The sequence below is a fragment of the Lathyrus oleraceus genome, chromosome 5, assembly GCF_024323335.1.
Source record: "Lathyrus oleraceus cultivar Zhongwan6 chromosome 5, CAAS_Psat_ZW6_1.0, whole genome shotgun sequence".
Taxonomy (NCBI): domain Eukaryota; kingdom Viridiplantae; phylum Streptophyta; class Magnoliopsida; order Fabales; family Fabaceae; genus Lathyrus; species Lathyrus oleraceus.
The window spans coordinates 224,616,545-224,638,539 of NC_066583.1; the positions used below are offsets into that span (position 1 = coordinate 224,616,545).

At 34.1% G+C, this 21,995-nt stretch overlaps 2 protein-coding genes across 3 annotated transcripts; both read right to left on the reverse strand.

Moving 5' to 3' along the window:
• Positions 1 to 3,331: 3,331 nt before the first annotated feature.
• LOC127083148 (15-cis-phytoene desaturase, chloroplastic/chromoplastic) lies at positions 3,332 to 10,337 on the reverse strand. The gene is made up of 13 exons (XM_051023397.1): positions 9,847 to 10,337; positions 8,800 to 8,888; positions 8,490 to 8,547; positions 7,829 to 7,984; positions 6,943 to 7,091; positions 5,804 to 5,923; positions 5,438 to 5,651; positions 5,236 to 5,338; positions 4,714 to 4,761; positions 4,437 to 4,482; positions 4,139 to 4,326; positions 3,857 to 4,019; positions 3,332 to 3,679 (listed from the first exon to the last, which is right to left on the reverse strand). Exons 1-13 carry the CDS (start codon positions 10,199 to 10,201, stop codon positions 3,620 to 3,622), a joined length of 1,749 nt encoding a protein of 582 aa, XP_050879354.1. The 5' UTR covers positions 10,202 to 10,337; the 3' UTR covers positions 3,332 to 3,619.
• Positions 10,338 to 11,134: 797 nt separating this feature from the next.
• LOC127083149 (DNA topoisomerase 3-beta) lies at positions 11,135 to 21,773 on the reverse strand. Of its 2 annotated transcripts, XM_051023398.1 has the most exons (15): positions 21,556 to 21,773; positions 21,422 to 21,478; positions 21,127 to 21,230; positions 20,577 to 20,670; positions 18,810 to 18,909; positions 18,158 to 18,389; positions 17,149 to 17,311; positions 16,943 to 17,062; positions 16,229 to 16,308; positions 15,854 to 16,132; positions 15,124 to 15,292; positions 14,745 to 14,873; positions 14,460 to 14,672; positions 13,330 to 13,509; positions 11,135 to 11,955 (listed from the first exon to the last, which is right to left on the reverse strand). In XM_051023398.1, exons 1-15 carry the CDS (start codon positions 21,577 to 21,579, stop codon positions 11,323 to 11,325), a joined length of 2,577 nt encoding a protein of 858 aa, XP_050879355.1. In that variant the 5' UTR covers positions 21,580 to 21,773; the 3' UTR covers positions 11,135 to 11,322. The 2 variants fall into 2 exon arrangements, with proteins under 2 accessions (XP_050879355.1, XP_050879356.1); XM_051023399.1 differs by lacking the exon at positions 21,556 to 21,773 and having other exon boundaries at positions 20,577 to 20,665; positions 21,422 to 21,484.
• Between the last annotated feature and the right edge of the window lie 222 nt (positions 21,774 to 21,995).

Below are 21,995 nucleotides of genomic sequence, written 5' to 3' on the forward strand. Positions count from 1 at the left end.
CCCAATTTTTTCAACTTATGTCCTTTATATATTGCTTTGGTAGGTCTTGGTAGTTGAGAAAATTAAGGAAGACTGGTTGAATGAGGGGTCCACGGGGGAGCCATTCTGTTGGAGAGAATTTAGGCACGTTTGGGTGCCTCTGGTTGACTGTTTCAAAGCGTAAAATCTGGCCGTGTGACGCTCGTCATGGGCCTGTGACGATCGTCACAGGCTGGGCCGTGTCGGTCGTCATGCAGCTTGTGGCGGTCGTCACATTAGCAAATTCCGCATTCTGGTTTTCTGCTTTTTTCAGTGCTTTCTCATCTGTTTCTTCTTCTTTTTCTTCCTTGTCTACATTTTGCTCATTAATGCTTGGAGATTTAAATACCTGCAAAAACAACTCGAATACTTGTGAAATAATCGGAATATTAATTAAAGTGGTATGATCTTTGAGTGTAAATCAAGGCAAATATCTGATGTATTTTCGCGTTATCAAGTCCAAATTTCCTATTTGTAACTGAAACAATATGAGCAAATTCTAAAGGCAAGCCTTCAAAAATTACATCTATGTGATATAATGTGATACAAGAATTGGATCTCTAATAGAAGGTAAGGTGTCCATAATAGTAAGAACTCTGAGCAAATACTCTTTGACTGTTGAATTGTCAAGTGTTAGGGCACGAAGTTACCTATCTCTTGCACACATTTGTTTTTAAAAATAGTTGAATAAACGATCCCATAGTTGATGCTAAAGTTATCGATAGCAATCGATAGCGGCGCTATCTCGGAATAGCATCCCGGAGCGGTGACCCTCTGCTATGGAGGAGCGGTTTGCATCCTAATTTGAGATAACAGACACTGTTTGAGTTTTAACGAGTGGCGGGAACTTAACGCTTCCCGCCCCGAGCAGATTTCATCAGTGTTGAAAGTGAAAACCAATAATTACCCTTAAAAAATAAACATTAGAGGAGTTTTGTGAAATTTTTCCTATTTGCCCTAACTCAGAACACAAAATAGAGTAATCGGTCTTTTTCTCACACGATTTCGCTTAAGTTTTCATGTTTTTCTTGTCTTCTTCTTGCTTTTCTCTTCTTTCATTTCTTCTTCCTTCTTCCACTATTTTCTTCTTCTTTCTTCTTCGTTGATCATTCATATAAATAAATCAAAAAATAATTAAATAGTGGTTATCCCATTATCCGTTATACCATTTTTGGGATCGGCCGATCCGCTCTGCTATCTGAGATTGATAACTCTGATTGATGTGTATCAGTGCACCATGAGAGAAGTATTTGGTATTTCTGTTGCCAACGAGAGTATTCAGGATTCATATTACCTGAGGTGCGAGCTTCATCATTCACAAACTAAAGTAGAAATCGACTGCAAACTACAAATTCAGTGAGATTATGCGCATTGATGTATGATTCAATTTGTTATTGTCATAGATGAAAGTTCTTCTTATCAAGCTTCTGCGCAATTTTGAGTGAGAACTAAAGGTGACTAGATTCCTCAGTGGAATTCGATAGCGCCAATGCCAAAGCATTAGAAATATGACGGAAAGATGTTGGCGATTGCGATGGATGCAATGCGATGGATGCAATGACTCAATCATGGACATGGCCTATATCGTGATCTAACAATCTAATACCACGTTAGATTAGAAAAAATTGATAAAGGTAGTTAGAAAGAGAATTAATAAAGGTATTTAGAAGTTTTCATTTCTATTTGTAACTAAGTTAGTTAGGAAAGACTTGATTACAAGCAACCAGAACAATGTTACTTATATAAAAGTAACTAGTTGATGTACACTCAAGCTGACATGTGTCAGTCTTGATACAATACCTATTACTAAAGCTAACCTTACACTAACACATTCGAACGACGAATGAAAAAGTGAAATACATATGAGCACCCAACGCAAAAGTGAATTGCGCATTTTAGATTAAAAATAGGGGATTTTTTTAGTGCATATTATATTACTCGGACACCACATGAAAATATAAAAATGTTCCTTAATTTCAGAAATACATCTCCGGACATGACCTAGGCCAATTTTAAGGCACGCCTAGGAATGTGGCTTTTTTTTTATCCAGAGATACATCTCTGAATTTTGTCCGTAGATGCATCTCCTTAGCATACTGAAACAGAAGCGGAAGCAAAAGACCAGAAAGTTGTATTTGACAAAATAAATCATCATGTATAACATAAAATCAACATTACATAGGTGATATTACCATAAAACCAGACATTACATTTCAATATCCAGATAAACGCTTCAACATTTTCACAATATGTTCGATCAGTCTTGAAATCTTCGCTTCCGCCCCGATCAAAACTTTTAATTTGAAACGGAAAAATGTATTCCACATCGCCCTTACATCTACATTTGTCTTTAGCTCATAGTTGTTGAGCTCAATCTTGACTTCGTTGATAACTGACAGTAAACAGTATTCAAGCTTCACAATTTTTTTATTATGTCCGTAAGGTAGGAGATTCTACACTTCGTATCGCAGATCTACAAAAGAGGTGTACCTACTAATCTTGAATTTTCGCTTGGGTGTCACATTGGAAAATAAGACATTTGCGAAATACAAGATGATGTTCATTTGTGACATTTTTTGTTTGTATAAAATAAAAAACATAGAGCCTATATTTCTAGAAGATGTAGACAAATATGAACCTAAAAAATTCCTTCTTGTATCAGTGGAGGTTCCGGAGATGCATCTCTAATACCATCTTATTATCTTATTCCAAAGATGCATCTCCAGAATATCCACTAGGCTGCTCAAATATCAATATATTTGTTGAAAATACCTAGAGATGCATATCTGAAATAAAATGATGACACTCATTTAATGCATCATAAGCATTGGAGGACGGGGGCAGAGGAGGCCGAGGAACCCATGTTCGACATACACAGTAATTGATAGTATTTGTAGTTTGGATTTATGTTCAATTGTATTTTTAATGTTTTACAAAGGTGACATTTCTAATTTAAGCTTGTGTACAAGTGAATTAAAGAACAACTAGCTGCTCCCGTTAAAGAGCAATTTCTCAATAAGAATTATTGAAGTTTTGGTTGATTCGCTCTAGATATGTTCTTGTGGGAAATATTTTGATCCCGGCCAGAGGTTTTGAAATTTTGACTTGATTGATATCAGTATACAACAAGATAACACATGCATAAATTTTATAGAAAAAGACTTGGTATTCATCCTGTTAAAACATCTTAGTTGATAGTTGTATCAGTTGGCAGTTGCATAGGATATTGGGTATTGGGGCGCGGGTTCGAACACGCGACATCCCACTTGTTCATCTACTCCAACCATTAGGTTATTTAAACAAAAAAAAAGGCTTGGTATAAAGTGCAAGATAAATAATAAATGTGACATGATATTACAAGCATGGCTAGAATGACTAGAGGACAAAGATGATAAAGGGCTCACATTTCAGGTATTGGCCAACTTCTATATATGCTCATATTGGCTTTTCTCTAAAGTTGACCGCAACATATTATGGTCTAAATATTTGCCGGGTTTGGTATGAGCCATACTGCGTTTTAGCTAGTTATTAGTCCCTCAAGGCTACAAAGTTGGATGCTCATGTACTCTTTACCAGAATTTTTCTTCAAATCGTGTTTTTGTTAAACACTACTTGCTTGAGCTATTCTTTTCTGGCTCCGAGCAGTAAGTAGCTCCGAATCCTGCATACGGAAATGAAATAGATAATGGTAGGGAAAACATTGAAATCAACACAAGCAGAAGTTGATAATGATAGAACAGATTATAATTTCAACAGTGTTCACAATTTAGCATTTCTTGCGGATGATTCTTTTATCCCTGTGCTGCAAATTATGAAGGTGTTTTCGTGACAGATTTACCTGTACAATAGCCTGTGCACAAAGCTTCCCAGAAAGAACAGCACCTTCCATGGAAGCTAAATATTTTTGTTTTGTGTAATCTCCTGATAAATAGAAACCTTCTATAGGAGATCTTTGTATGGGACGACAAGGCTCGCAATTTGGAACAGTTTTGTAAACCGACCTGCAACAATTTAGTCATTTCCATTAGGACACAGAATAATAATAAAAATGACGCAAGTTCAGTATATGTTTAGAAAAAGAATTTAAAAGAAAAATTCCAACTCAATGACATTCAATGACCTTGGTGTTTTAACAACGTGGTACTTGATGATTTTTGCTTTGCTTTGATCTGCAGAAATTTCATCAGGGAAGAGTTTGGCAAGTTCAGACATTGTAGCATCAATAATATCTTCATCACTTCGTGAAATCCATTCTTCGGCTGGTGCAAAAACCAGCTCCAACATAGACTGGTTTGGGTTATAATATTCCTAAATAAGATAGTGAAACAGTATTCCAACGTTTAGTGATATGCAAAAGAAACTCGGTTGTAGAGGAAATACATCAATGCTAATAAATACATTTGAGTGGTGGCTTTTACCTTACAAGTTACTGACATGTCAGCATATACACTCAGAAGGGGGCTTCTGCATGATGAAAAGTATAAATTGTAGATGTGAGGTGATGAAATGATGTATTTATAATCCAAAAAGTGCTATTAGGAGTGCAAAGAAGTACAATTCACACAGCAAAAAGGAAGCGATCTTCACAGCTAAAAAGTAAAAAACTCAGATAATTGCGACACAATACAAATTAAAAAAACCTCTACTCTGTATCCCTTCCAAACATCACAAGTGTTTCAAAGTGAGAGAAAAAACCTGCTAAAGAGAAGGTGATCATATGTGTTCTTCAGTTTTCTGTCAAACCTACAAATTTGATATGTAAATAGTATGTATGTCAGCACACTGGTGGGAGTGGAGCTGATAATATAATCCTCATTGACAAATATTTAGAAACTAACTTAAATTTAGAGAAAAAATGGTCAGTATAATGAGAGGATTTTTTAACAATAACAGAAGTATATTACTGTACCAGTTAGTGCTCGTGATTATTTTACATATTCAAATAGGTTTTTCCACAACTATTTTATCTTTATATTTTATTCATTTACCAAAATATTACAACCAGTCAAAGAAGAATACTAACCTAAACATTTTGTCATTAATAAAATTTAAGACAGATGCCACAGCCACAGATTTCCATTCCAAATTTTTCAGTGAACATGAGAATTTATATATTAGGTAGAAAAATAAAATAATAATGACCGCAATAGTTAATAAAAAAATTGAAGTATAATGTTTGCTCGGACTTAGTTTTCAACACTAAAAGCCATTACTTACCATATGTGAACATTTATGACTGGAACTCCGACTAATTTTTCCAATCTCTGGAAATAAGGTACCCCTTTCCAGTTCTCAGGCAGAAGAAGCTTCAGAATATCCACTGTTTTAAAGGGGGGAATCCTCAAAAATGTGAAGAGATGGAAGACCAAGAGTGCCGATAAAAAAAATAATGATTGGTGTGGAAGTTTTATAAACATACCTGGTGCTGCACACACATAAGCATCCCCTTCAATCACTTTCCCATTAGTTAGTAAAAAGCTCTTCACTGTACTGTCATCGTTTAGCTCAATTGATTTAATGCGTGAATTAAGATGGACTTCACCGCCCAATGACTGAATATGATCAACAATTGGCATACAAAGTCTTTCCGGGGGATTGCCATCCAAAAAGGCCATCTTAGAACCATGCTTCTCCTGTTGAAGAGTTTAATAGTATAAAAATTAGTTGAGAAGAATGAGTTTGTTACTAATCTGATTCCATTCAAATATAATGTGAATGAAATGGCCATCTTAATCAAAACACTTATGCAAGTAGAATGGGTTTTAAGAAAAGGAAACTATCGCACCTGAAGAAATCGGTTTAATGCAATCAAAATACATTGCATTGAAAGTTCATCAGGGTTGATGAAGTTTAGAGCCTTTGACATTGCTATAAACACTTCATCAGTTACCCGTTCAGGAATGCCCTATAACATGGAGTAAAAAATATGTTATTCTCAAACTATTTGCAATATGTCGACCATGAAAATGTTGCAATCTGTTCACGTGAATTCAACCGAAGGAAAATACAATTTATCCTCAAAATAATAACATAAAACCAAAAAAAAAAAAAACTACAGATATCCTTTCTTTATTTCGCAGTAATAAAAATCATTAGGATTTCCGTCGCTAAATTAAGAAATAAAACAAAATAAAAGAACAAAGTACACAATTTATTTATTCTCCAACTCTTGGAAGCAAGGAAACCCCTTTTTTACATACATTTCAACCAAAACTACCAGCACCTCAACACATGGAGACAACTGTACAAAATAAAATGATGAGAACTTCATCTATTATATCCCCCCTCCTTCCCCCCTATAATTATGTGATTTTGTTTTTAATAATAATAGTTGAATCATCTATGTTAATAATAATAAAGGTATGCAGATAAATGAGATAAATGAGAAGCGGGGGAAAACACAACAAGGGTAACAAAGCCTTCTATTAATGACGATTAGAACTTCACATAAAAAGAATCAATGCAAAAAAATACCACCATAATGTCTATGGTAAAGGGTTGGAGATATTTTATGTTGTATTATGGAATATGAACTTCTCGTCTCTTTATTTTATTTTTGAGCAAAAGACAGCACACAGGTGTTTGAATGAATATAAGCATTACAGTAGGCACACTTTTAAATGAGTTGTCGACCCATTCATTCCTGGCATTGTTAGTTATATACTTACATATATATCTTTTAGTTCATTATAATATCATAGTTTTTTTTCGAGTCGATAGTTATAAGTAGCATGTAAACAAACTATATAGAGCTTCATCTGAGATGGTTTGAATTTTAATGATAAAAAGAATCCTTATTATCACCACCAAGTCACTGGAAACCCATCCTAAATCAATCGATTTCAGAATAAATATCAGTATCACTAAGATGGTTAAGACTCCACTCCATTTACAGACTGACAAGAGTCAAGACAACTGCCATACCTGCTTTCTCATCCATTCTTTAACAGAAACACCATCTTGAGCCTCAACATACGCCTGTCCACCAAGAATAGCTGGCAGAAGTCCAATTGCAAATTTGATTTTCTCTGGCCAGGTCAGCATCTCGTTATTCCTCAAGATTGCCCATATTCCTATTATGACATTCACAACACGCAACTTGTAAACACGGGTAACATTACAGAAGAAATTCTTTATACAAGAAAAAGTATATTCCAGTCATGTAACCAGATTTGTACAAACAGAAAAATAAGTAAAATAAGAGAGACGATGAATATAGGAATCACTTTTAAACACCAAAATCCCTGATCCCCACATTGGTGTTTTCGATTCGACTCACAAAAATAAAACCAATTTAACACATATGGTTTCAATGATTATCAAATGTGTTAGAATATATGAAAAAGAGTTATTGTAATATATTGATCATACCATAGAGCAATTTATTCATATGAAAAGTTTTAAGTGGCGTATCATATCAATCTACTCTTTTTCTTTCCTTTACACTAAAAGACTAACCTTATAGCTAAAAAAATGCATTAAATATATTCAAAATCAAATTTGAACTAGCATTCTGTTGTAAAACTACCAAGGGTTCTTTCTTAATCTGAACTCAAGTTTTTGAGGCACTAGCCATGGCATAAGCACAAAAAATTCCAGATAGTAATAATGTGTCATACATTTTGCGGAAAATATGTGTGTCCCTTGTAAATTTGGTGGGAGCCATATAAATTTTAACTAATAGGAGAAAGTATGTTGGAATGTGCGTGTGTTAGAGAGTGTATTGCTAACACTACTCATGTATTAAATAGACTTTCAACTTCGGGTAGCTATGTAAATATGTAAACATATATCAAGTCTTACATCTTACCATTTAATGGAGATGGAAGGACTTCGAGAAAATCAAATCGACTAAACTGTCCAGGCTTGCTTGGCATAGCAAAGATCATAGAATGCTCCTTCCATTGTAACCGATCGTTAATACCGAGTTCTCCAAATAAGTTCTGCACATTAGGGTAAGCCCCAACTTCGGGAAAAAGAAACGGAAAATGTTAAGTCGGGATAATTATAAACAAGGATTCAAATAGTTATTCATTTTGAATGAAAAACTAAAAAGAAATATCAATTTAGTTCAATACATGTTCCAAGGGATAACTAGTTAAAAGCACTGTTAGGAGAAGACCAACTTTTACACATGCAAACGCCCTTTGAGATTTAATCGTGGACAAAGTTCAGGTCAACACATGCTTTCTTTCTGAAATTTAGTTCGTAATTGGACATGTGAGGCAGCAAGGATCAAAATCCTAACCATTTGGTCATGAAGGCAAAAGGCTTTAACTTGGTATTGTGTCAAAGCCCAAAACTACCGAGAGCATACTCTAGAAAAAGGTCAAAGAAAAGAAAGAATGGTTTTGTTATGTCATTTTCTTTTGATCTCTTTACTTTCTCTTCTGGTGTCTTAGCGGCGCGATATTATTAAATTGGCAAATATGTAATAGAAAAAGTTGAGCTTGAGATTGTAATGAACTTACAAAATATATGTAGGCCAGTCTCATACCAGTCTCCATCTTCATCTTTCCATGCAGCAACCTTAGAAAAGAGACAATAGAATGAAAAGATTTAAAACAAGATGTCAGAAAACTAATTCATAAAACAAGAACTTGAATTAGTGATCATACTTAAATTATTGATAATAAAAAAAACAACGCACCGATTAGATTATTTAGCAACAGTCAAATAAGAACAAGCTTCTTATTTGGTTAAACAGAAAGCTAAAATGATGAAAATAAGAGGCACAAAATAGAAACTTGTTGACAAATGGGATTAAATTAGCCGGAAAACCTTTCCACCTAGAACGTCTCTTGCCTCCAGCAATATAGGCTTGTGACCAGCATCTGCCAAATATTTTGCAGTTGATAAACCAGCCAGCCCTGGGATGATTTGAAGTACACATTAATCCAGAAGAGAAAAAAAGGGGTCAAAATTCATACAAATATTAAAAACAATCTTTCAGTTAAATATCCAACATGATAATATTGATATCATCAATGCCTATTAAAGTTGAAAAGAATTGAGAGAAAATGATGAATTCTATTGATGCTGACTCATCTAACAATTCCATAACTTTTTTCTTTATTGGCACTACATCCCACACAATGTGATAAACCTTTCTAGTGTGTCTATTTGGATTGACTTATTTGATTTTATCAACTCTATCTACTACGATAAACAATTATTAGGACCATCTTTAAGGGTGTGCAAGGTGGCCTACAACATAGAGCCTCACACTTTTTCATGATTAAGCTATCGCAAAAAGGACTTCTATACACATATTCCACGATTAATTTACGGTTAAATAAGGCCCTTTAAAAAAAATTCACAACTCAACTAAAGCTAACTTCTTACCCAGGGCCTCTCAAAAGTTTGTGAAGGTTGTGGCAATTGTGAGAATGTTTGAGAAAGCTTAATGGAAACAACATGTAGCATATGTGTAAGCTATTTTCAGCTTATTTCCATAAGCTCTTCTTCATGATAGCTAATATAGTATGTAACACCAACACCTCTGAAAAAATGTGTGCTCGTGTCAGGGTTGGTGTTCGAAACCGACACTTATCATTACGTTTAATTTATTAATTTTTTATCTTTTGTTATAGAAATAGCGTATATCATGTAAGAGAGGCACTCCAAATTCCTTGATGACATAAAGCACACAACTACCTAAAATACCAAGCTAGAAGAAGCTCATAAAATAAATGGCAATCACATCCTATTCTCACTTTCCACCACCATTAGAAGAAAAAACTCAAGTCAAGTCAATTAGTCAAACATTGGGTCAGTAATAAGTCCTAATTTGAAAACACTAGCAAAGTTACAATTTTGATTTGTTACCTGCACCAGCAATAACAACCTTCAAAGGTTTAGTTGGGCGAGGAGAAGCACGAAAGGTGGAAGACAAGTAAGCAGCTTCAACAAAATTAACGGTATTTTCCAGCTCCGGGCGTGGATAATCAATGCAAACTACTTTCAAACGAGAACCATGGTTCCTAAACCTGTTTCTCTTGACACTACAAGTTGAAGAAGCAAGATTCAACCTCGAGTTAAAACCCATGGATACACTCCCAGAAAACGATAACGAAATTGTGGTATCTGAATTCATAGAAATAAAAGTCGATTTTGATAGGTTTCTTGTCCTAATTTGCGAATTCAATTTGTGTGAAGATATAGAAGAACCACAGAGAGCCATTTGAAGGGAATGAAAATAGTGATCGGTAACGGAAAATTGAGGATAGTGGAAAGTGTGAGGAAGAAAAGAAAAGCAGTTGTGGTGGTGGATGTGGGTTGTAATAATGTCATTATCATAATTTAATCATTATTTTAACAGTGTTTTTGTAAATTATTAGTGATAAATAAATAAAATATTGGGATGTAAGAATATTCTTGAGTGGATGGTGAGGAAGAGTAAGACAAACGAATCACGTACTTCGCCGGTGAGAGTCATGTTATTTACGTTTGCCACTTTGTTGTATTATTTGTTTCTTTCTATGGGTATTGTATGGATATAGTTAATAAGCATCAACTTACAAAAAAAAAGTTATTCGAATTGTTTTTTATTATTATATTGAAGATTATACTTATAAATATTTTATTTCATTAAGTATAGTGGATATATTTTTTTAATCAGTGTCTTCAAATAGTTGTTAGGACTTAGGATACCCCCTATAAAAAATTTCAATAAAATTTTTTTTGTCCAAAATATCAACAACTACAAGATAGAGTAAAATAAAAAGTTTCATTTAAGAGAATAATTAATTAGAATATATATATTTAAAAAATTACAATTATTAAGTTCCTTCTGAAGAAATTTTCTTATGTATCTTTTATACAAAAATAATGATTTTAAAAATATATTATAGAATTGTCATTTATGAAATTAAAAGAGTTAAATGTATTCTTATTCCCTACAAAATTATAAGTTTTTAAGTTTAGTTCTTACTTAAAAGATTGTAATTTTGTGGGGGAGGTTTAGATTTTCTGCTGTTGTAACAGATCAGGACTATTTGATCTCAAATGTGTGGTTGAGTTCGTTTTATAACTAGATTAATCTTAAATCGTATGAGATGCAATACAGCAATATTTGTTATAACAGACAATCCCCAATCCCGCTAAAAAAACATAATACCCTTAGAAAAACATAAATTTTAAATTTTTCATTTGCTAGTTGTTCTTGAAATAGACCGGAGCCCAAACAAAAAAGAAGATAACTATGCTAAGAACGAAATCATAGTAACTGAACAATAAGTAAATGAATCAAATGATAGTTCAATAAATGTGTTGCAAAAAATTTCAAAAACATAAGTTTTTAAGCTAGAAATCTCGAAAACTCATTTTCGGATCCATCATTTTACCACCCCGTCCTCTTCCTCTTCCTCCCCTTCCTCTTCCTCTTCCACGTGAACCCATACGCTTGAAGCCTCTCCCATGTTTCATCTCTACAAGGGAATGTAGTAATACATCACAAAGAATGCAACCCCGGTGCAACGTAGACCCGTCTGCCAGAGGAGTTGTTTTCTTGTTGAAGTCCACTTCTATGATTGAAGAGTCGCATTCAAGGCACCTTTCTTTAGTTGTCAAGATTCTATGAGCACCCTCTGCAAGAAAAACTAGGCAATTGCACATATTGCAACAAAGTCGCCATTTGGGAGCACTTATGGGGTCTAAGACAAGTGTCCCGCTGCATTCTGGGCAAGCACATACACCTTGGGTAACTAAAGAATTTGGGCAAGTGGGGTGGGGGCATAGGTTGCATGGCATGCCAGCACCCTTGCCAATCTTGCCAGAAGTACTAGTTTTAGCCGTATTGATGAGTGCTTCGATACCTTCAAATGGGGGATTGCTGTAGCAGTAAGGACATAGTGGGAATGATTTACCCTCTGGGCCAGCCACGGAGCAGATCAAAAGCTCAAAATTGTCTAAAGGACAAGACAGTTCCTTGTACAGCTGCAGAAACAGATAGTGCAAATGAGGATAACAGATATTGGACACCCACACAATATAATAAAGCAATAAAGGCAAACTCAAATGCATAATGAAAATGTTGAATATCAAGTGAGAAGATGCCACGATTCCCTCCTAATCACTTTTAACCTTCCAAAGTAATGTTGCTAATCGAGTATTATTAACCTACGGGAGCAAAGTTCTCAGACCTCAAATTACAGATACGCAATACATTTTCATTTATACCTATGTTCCATACTTCTGTGAGGGTATCCCAAGTAGTAAAGCAAATAAATGCTCAAGTGTTCAGCCAAAGCAATAAGGAATGAATGATGAAAAGGAATGCTGCAAGCCCTCTAGGCCATGCCTGGCAAACCAGACAAACCAGAGAAGTCACTGGTACGTACTAGTACATACATGTAATGATGGTCATAACAATCTTAAGTCACCGACAGGGCCCGGCTGTTCAATGCAAACTACTCTGAGGGAGAGATCTAAGTTTAAAAGCTATAACAAAGATTCTGATAATGAAATGGCGAACTCTAATGGCCTTCTGAAGTGACAATATATGTGCAGATCAGAGGTCTTGAGTGCTTTATCAGGGTTTTGTACGGCAATTTTTTAATGGCTTTTTGTACTATATTCTTTTCAAGGCCAGAGGCACAGATGGTTGAAAGGAAGTTAGGCATAAACAGTACTGATGCAGTACAAGAGATAGAGTATACTTTTACTCTATTGCGGAGAGAAGAGACGGAATGTGAGAGACAAATTATAAACCGAAAGTGAGGATATCTTTACTTTTCAGAATATTATTTTCTTTTGATAGAAACCATTCAAAGAGAGGATATCAGAAGGAGAGGAAGAAAAAGGAAGACTACTGAACACAACTGGTCATAATATTATTTTCTTTTGATAGAAACCATGCACAGTTTACAACAGCTGGACTGTTTTACCAGGGACAACAGGTGCAAACAGCAGGCTTATTGTTCAGAACTATGTGTAAACATAGTGTTAATATTTATTCATCTCTTAGGATTAGTTTTCATATTTATTTATCTTCCATGACTTGTTTCTACTTTCTTTATGTGCTCAGAACTAGGAGTCTAGTAATTATTATGATTAGTTTCCTTATCTAATTAGAATTAAGAGTATATTTATATAAATAAGGGTTAGTGGCTAGTCTTTTGCAACAAACCATAATTCAAATCTGTTATACTTTCTCCTCCCTCCTTCCTTATCTAAAAAAAACAAAAAATTTCGACACTTTAAAATATCAAAATATCATGTATGCTAAGAAGAAACAAAGAGGAAAAGACAGGATAAGCTGGAAATCAGATTTTGATACTATTAAACAGGTTATATCGTATAATACACTACCTTTATTGTGCCCTTCTGTGGAAGATAATAAACTTCCTCACAAGTACCACAATACAAACGTGGTGGCTGGGCAGAAATATACTTCATATAACGCAAGCATTTACCACATTTACTCATAATACGCCCTGAATCAACAAGTGCAGAAAACTGTGCTTCAAATAATGCATCCATGGCTTCAATCTGAGCCAGATAAAAAGAAAAACAATTAGTAGATGAACAATGTAGAATACATCCATGAATCAGCAACTTATTAGTAAATATCATGATGACTCGGGGTCTACTAAATTTGAAGATGAAATAATACAGAAGGAAGCTATGGAACATCTCATGATTAAACAAATCCAACAGGCAGCAGCTCACGGATAGATGCTAAAAAGTTCGCTCAGCAATCTCCTGGACCCATATAATTCTACAGTAGTATTCTTTCAAAACTTAATCCTAAAACATAACAACTATTCTACTATCCTAATGTAATGAATTAAACACAAATCTTCAAGTACTATGCTGCTGATGTCATACATCAAGAATTAGTACTTGTATTCTAAAAGAGTATATCCTTGACCACTGTGCGAACGGGATACAATTTTATAGAGAATCTTGAAAGGTTATTTTAAAATGAGTCATGTTTGGAAATTTTCCCACAAAAAGTTCAAAATCACAATGCAATTATATTTTATGTTGGCTTGAAAAAATATAAAGAGAAAGTTATTTAGCATGCTGATAAAATTGAAGTTGCGTCATAATAAATACTAACTTACAAAGTAAGCTCCATAAATTTATAAATAAAAAGTTTGACAGAAAGACAGATGTAAAAAATAAAAAGTAAAAGATGGAAACAAACCGGGAAAATAATAGTCATCAGGAACATATATAAAACATTGCCTAATCCAATATTCCTATCTAACTGAAAACAAGAACATGAAATCATTTTAAATTTTTAATCAAACAAGTTCAAAACCCAAAGGTAAATGATGTTCATGTTGTTGGCGAAGGAAACAAACTTAAATCGAGAAACATTATTTAGTTGAGATAAAATAACAAATGAAAACTTGTCATGCTGTGAAAACTAAGAATAATCATATAGATACATATGATGACCAAAAACAAGCACTAAAAAGTAGATAGTCAACCTTCTTGACAAAGTAACAAAACTTTTGCTTGAACTGTTCAATTACATGCTGAACCACGCGATGATGATCTACCTGGCCCTTAGCAATAAGAGTAATTTGTTGCTCAATAAAGCTACGGATATCGGGCAAGCAGAGGTCTGGATCAATTGATTGATAACCTCTTACTAAAGTTATACCTAATGTGGTTGGGACAAGCTTTCTGCCTGCTTGTACCTGCAATTTGATAAGATGAATATCCAAGCATTGTAGAAAATGAAACATAAACTAGAGCTCAATGTCAACTACCTGCACATAATTCCGCTCACATATATTGTTAATATGTACAGGAATTGATGCATCTGTTCCTATTCCATTCTTCTCCATTAGAGAGATCAGCTCACTCTCTGTAAGAAAATCTGGAGGTGTGGTATTCCCCTGTTGAATTTGTGGTGTTAGCTATCAGTAATACTACATACAAATATTTATTTGAATCCATGAAATGGTTATAATATGATACAATCCAAATGTTTATTATATTTGAATCCAATTAACGACTCGTGAACAGACCCCCTTGATGGCTTACCCGAAAACGCCACCAACATCCCAAATTAGTAAAATTAACAAGTAGTCGGGACATATCCAAACACTACAGAAACTGAATTTGAGGCAGGAGGTCCACACTTACTTCATAGAGCTCAACTTTCGATACTTTTATTTTCTGCCCTTTTGTAAATGATGGAATACTTTTATCATTTATTGCCAACCAAGGCATAATAGCTGTAAAGCCTTTGGTGATAACATGCTGCCCTGTACAATGAAAGGACTCTCCACCAACTGAAAACTCAACCTTTTTCCTGGAAGTAGAACAATAGCATATAAGAAATCTAGTAGTAGTAGTAGTAGTTATCCCATTCATGCAATAAGACAAAACATCTATAGGTGAATATTGGGAAAGGTTCAAACAAAGATTAAGCTTGGATGGAAAAATGCAAGCATTATGCCAATATAATACCAAACAATTATATGATTATGAATTTATGGTAATAGCAAAAGAAAATTGGGGGAAGCCACATCCCGCATCCTCTATCATACGCACTTTTGCAGCAGTCCTACAAGAACTAACTCAGAGAGAGGAAATTTCAATAGGTTCCAGAGCATACATATCATGAACTTAAGAAGAGATATTATCTTGGGCTATTAAGTTGGTACAGAATGTTTGATATCAGTATTAGTAATTTAGTATTGCTTGCCATTATCATTATCATAATGATTAAATATGATCGAGGAGAGACCACAATAAGTGTAAACAAACTAGATGGTCTCAGATAACGATGGAAATTTGTGGAATAACTGAATGAACCAAAACCAGAAAAGAAAATAATCAAGAAATGTTGCTGGGACAGTATAGATTTTACCTTACATACTTGCAGTCCGGAGACACTGTCCCTATGAAGTATTGACAGATATATTGGTACAGCTTCCAAGCATCATTACCTAGCATATCCTCTGATGCAGATCTCATTGGAGTAATGGGAGGATGGTCACCCACATCTGTTCCCGATCGAGGTTTCTGATAACCACTGGTGAGTAGTCCTTCTACATAGTTTCCCCAAGTTGGATTATTTCTTTGTGCAGAGAGTGCACCACGAAAGTCAAATGACGGAGGGTATGCCGTGCTTTCTGTTCGTGGATAACTTAAGAAGCATATGCAGGAACCAATCAAAGATTATTCCATGCTTTTAAGAAAATCTTACATTATAATACAATAGACTAACAAATTATGTGAAAACCTGATGAAGCCTTGAGTATACAATCGTTCAGCTAGTTGCATAGCTGTCTGAGGACCAAATCCTAGAGCACTTGAAGCAACCTGGAAAGAACAAACATTGTAATCAAGTTGTTTTATCAAGCAGCTGTAGTAAAAAGAAAGCTAGATATACAATAACCATTTCCATTCTCTTAGAAAATGAAGTCAAACTCCTTTGTTCCATTTTTAGCCTCACATCAGAGGAGAAAAAGATATATTTGGGTTTAAAATGCTACTAAAGAAAGGAAAAAGATTATCAAATATAAACGGAGAAGACATTCTCCATTGCAGTGAGAAATTGACAATAGAAAAAGAAAACCCCAACAACCTATGCTGTCTTCAAAACCTCAAGCAACATTACTCATATAACGAGTCCCCAACCAAGGATAGATGTCACTGCAAAAAACTATTTAGACTGCCACTTGCTGACCCATAAAATGTATTCCCAATACCAGTTATATATATATATATATATATATATATATATATATATATATATATATATATATATATATATATATATATATATATATATATATATATATATATATATATATATATATATATATATATATATATATATATATATATATATATATATATATATATATATATATATATATATAAAATAGACATTTAAACTGTTGCTATTACTTGTTAAAGAATTGACTACTATCTTCCCCATTTGATCACCAACCTTCAGAAGATTCACTGTGTTTAGACCAACAGGGCGACCTTTGGTTTCCTGTTTTTCTGATATATCAGTCACTTCCAGAATCCCATCTTCAGCAACCAGCTTTTGAAACATCATAGCAACCTGAAAAGGCATAAAACTATCAAACATACGTCTTTCGTAAGTTCAAAACTAAGAAACTGATGGTTTGAGAGAATAGAAATATTCACATTTATGTCAAACAATTTGCTGCGTTGCCATTCAAGCAGAATTTCATAGCCACTTTGAATTATGTAAGGTTGCAAACTCCAAAACTTTTCTGGCTTGAACGTATTTATTTGCAAATACCGCTGCACACAAAATCCTAAAGTTGGAGTTTGACAGGGTCCATAGCTGAAATATAGAGCAATTATTAATAATGTCATCTATGTTTAACCAATATGATATAATGACAAGTACGTTGGTTGATCAGACATTTAGAGAAACGTAATCATTCCTACAGTTGACTAGAGTTGAGAAGCCAGTAAATCTGGTGGAGTATGATTGCATTTTGCATTACTGGTTGGCAATGCATATCCAGCCTAGCAACCTAACCAATCCCAATTCCCAAACATATAATTGAAACATGAACAGGAAAACATAGCAAAGCACATCCAGGTCATAGTAAATGCGTAGTTACTGATTTATTACAAAGGGATTACCAGCTACTTGAGTTAAATATTGATAAAGGATCAAATTAGGATACCATGTCATACTATTAATTGTCCTAAAAGCTCGAGCTAAAAGAAAGCTAATCTCAAAACCACTTGTATAATTGTGAGAACCAAAAGCAGGTCAGTCCAAATAATTTTTTTTTTTGGAACTAGCAGAATCAAAATAAAGCATCAAGCCTGGTGATCTCAATATACTTGGCAGTTTTCTGTGGTTAAGAAGTCCTCAACTATCTGAGATTGCTACAGTTCCAAGCCTAAAACTAAGTAACCCCTCACTCAAATCACACTGACTTGCTAATATTGGTTGACATTATTATCGAAGTAGGGTATATATTTAAAGCATTCAGTAATGAATCTTTATTCAATTCATTGTTAATCTGGATTGTGCACAGGTTGCATTATTTTACTTTCCAATAAATCTAAAAGAACAAGAAGCCAACCTTCATCAATTTTTAAATTTAAAGAAAAACTAAGTAGAAAAATGGCGGAGCAGAAAATACAAGACAGAAGAGAGCAGAAAACTAACGAGATGACTCTGGCATCTAGGTTCCCATATTTCCCCTGGAAAAAACTTGTTTGAAATCGAGTGAAGGCAACTCCAACTTTCAAATCTATCTCTTGCCTGGCATCTACAGCCATTGCTTCGTCCCTGTTCGGTCTGACAAGGTTGGCTAAAGCGTTCAGAACATCTTTCTCAGTAACAGAAGAAAACCGTGCGCGATAGACATCATTTATTTTGAAACCAGTTGATTCTATAACTGCAACATTCAATATTTCAAACAGTTAAAAAAATTGGGGAATGACAAGTATTAGTATGTTAGACTTAGTATATGTTGGTGTGTGTTACATTGTTTGAAATTTGATATAAATCGCTAAAAAAGCACTAAAAGAAAAGGCAAAATTCTGGGCAAAACAATATATCTTAGTTTAAAACAGGGTCAAGTGCTTACATAGGGAAGTGAAATTTAACTGTTGAGAAGGTCAAATATAGGCCATACACAGAAGGCACCGACAATAAGGGGAAAATTAATTTCTTTTCACAAATCCAAAATGAAATTTGGCATACAAGGCTAATGTTAGCCGAAAAATCCCTTTTTACTACCTAGAGGAGTATCAAGAAATAAATAAAAATAACAACAATGATGGTGACTATGTTAAAAAGAAAAAAGACAAATTACCCTCAAAACATATATTTTCTCCTTCACGGTCACAATCCAACCACAATACCAAATAATGACAACCACGAGCTTCTTGTTTTAAATGTTTACAAATATGTGCCTGAATGAAAAACAATGTTAATAACTTGGAGAAATTACTGGAAAAAATCAAATGTAGATAACACATCTTCACATGCAGTCAAACTCAATTATAAGCAATAAGCTTTAATGGACTAACACTTTCAAATATGGGGGCGGGGCTTTTTGACACCATTAAAAATATATTTAAAATAGTATCAACCATCAAGTCATGGTCATGGCACTGAAATACTGGGTGGTAAAATAAGAAATAATATAATAGTTCAAAAAACATACGAAAAAGATAGATCCTTGCTAAGAGTCAAGATTAAGTGATACTTTAAAATGGTGCCTTCTTTGACCAAGCAAACTATGCTCTATTAACACAAAATTGTATAAAGTATATGTGTTGTCCAAATTTAAAGGCAAATATGATCACATATGTTGCATTTATGGTAGGATTGTATCAGTTAGGGAATCAGAGCAATGCAGCTCATGTATTGGGTGAGCATCAGTTAGATATGTATTAATCCACATAGGTAATTTGGAGCTAAGTTGTAACTAAATATATTGTGGCAAATTTCAGACAGCACAACGGTCAATCCATTGCAGCTCTGACAGATTTATAGTAGTCTATAGATCTCAATACTGTTTATATACAGATCCGGAAGTCACAGTTCTAAATATCTGTCTGCTCTCTTAACATTTTCCCCATTAGTTCTTCTCTTGCATCTAACATGACCAACTTTTAATAGAGATTCTTGGTTTCAATTCAACGATTTTCAAAACTACTAAGACTCTGCTTCTAAAAGCAAAATGTTTATAGATTATAAACTTCTTCAATCAGCTGTATTTGCACAAAAGGTCAAAAGGACCTTTGTTACTCATTAGCTCTATCCTTGTTTTTGTATGTGTGCACAGAGCAGTGCATCATTGAGTTGTGCAGTTAGCATTAGCCCCCCAGCAACTTCTGAAAACCAATTAATAGTATGTGTTATGTTAAGAGTTCCCCATTGGATGAAATTGGTATTAATCATAAGTTTATAAGTGGGTGCAATCAATTATTGCCTTACAAACTGCTTTTGTAAGGTTGAGTAAGGCCCAACCCAAAATTCTAAAATGGTATTAGAGTTTATCCAAGATCTGTTGGGCCACCAACTATGAGGTCGCGCTTCTGATGTCCATTCTGGGTAGTGAGGGGGTGTGTTAAAAGTTTTATGTTGGATGAGATATGGCCTGAAAATAAGCGTATATGTGATTGTGGAGGCAATACTCGCCTTACAAGTCATTTTGTAAGGTTGAATTAAGCCTAACCCAAAATTCTAAGATGTTATATATGCATAATTATTTTAGATGGAGTGTTTTATATATTTGCCATCTGAACACACAAAAAGCATGAAAATAAATGCTAAATAGTTCTAAAACAATGTTACCAAACAAACCACTAGAATATTCAAAAGACTTTAAAAAAAAATCCTCAACATTCCATAGGAAATACATAAGAGACATGTCACCAACAAAAATACTCTTTTATTACCCTTCTTACTTCTTGTAATGATTAGATAAAGCATCACAAAATGGGGTCTCAGTTGAAAAATACACATAAAAGTTCAATCTATCTTGCCTCAATAGCTCAAAATAATGCATAAATGATTATATGAGATGATATTGAGGAACTAAAACTGAAAAGAAATATTTATAAAGAAATACCTTTGGATTTGATTCAGTCTTTATAATCTGAGCTTGAAAAAGATCTAAGGGATCTGTGGTGGCCCAGTCTTGATATTTACCATGAAAATCTACACTAGATCATCAACAAAAGAAATAAAAACTGCAGTGAATACTCAAACCAAACAGGAATGAACATGCTGGTATAAAAAAAACCAAAACAGCATGGTTTGCAAATTGCAATATTAACCGACGTTTATTTTTCAAAATATTAAGTACATAACAAGACAATTTCTGCTTGCTATATTTCCAATCTAATGACTATAATTTTACCATAAGCCATACAGGCGTTCGTGTCGAACAACTAGGGTTATTTAATAATCACTAGTGCGCTATTTTTCCTTCCATGAACAAACAAAACATTGTCATAATATAAAATTTTCCTGTTTTTCCTATAAGTACTCACAGTCACCGACATTTAATCGAGTGTGACTATCACATAAAGAACAAGAAATGACAAAAGAAGCATGAATGAATCACAATAAAATGCTACAGTATATAAATAAGAGTATTTTCTTTGTGAATTAAGGACCTGAATACATGCCCAATAACCGATGTCACTTTAAAACGCGCAGGCGCACCAAGAAACCTCCCCTCAAATTCATGAACTTCTGTGCTTCCTCTTCTTGTAGACATCTGATCATATAAATGTGTTAGAAAACGTCACTGACATTGTAAAAATCAACTGGTCAGCTGCTTAATTGCATTTTCACCCAATTTTAAGCTCTTTCATCTTAGGTCGATTATCTAGGAAAGCAATAAATCCACTAAATTAAAACATCAAATTAAATGATCCCTAACAAAATGCTAAGAGAGTAGGAGAGTACCTGGCCGTGGGAAAGAGCAGTGGCGATGGAGAGAGCGATGCTAGGTTTCTCTGCGACCTGAAATGAAAAGCATAGAAAAGTAGTTAGTAACAAGGTTACGAAAACAGCGCATGTTGAAATTGGAGAGTTGATACCATGAGAACTTTGGGAAGGGCCATGTTTGTGTTAAACTACCGGCTTCTGCTTCTGCGATTGCGAATGGGTTCTAAGTGTTTGTGAAAAATACCCACCCAGTTTTCAAATTCAAACTGGAGTAATCAAGGTTTTACCATTTAAGTTTTTGATAGTTTTGCGACGGGGTGAGCTGAGTTCTAACTATGAGCAATTCACTATTTCAATGTTTTGTTAGTTTCTTTTTCTTTTGACAGAATCATAAATAAATGATTTTTTTATTGAGTTTAGGGTTTGTTTGTTTCAACTTATTTTTTTAAAATAATTATTTTTTAATTAAAAAATCATTTTACTTATTTTTAGAGTACTTGTTTCAGATTTTTTTAAATTGATTTATATTTTAAAAAATGATATTTTTCTAGCTAAAAATGAAAAGTTGATTCAACTACCTTCAAAAAAAACT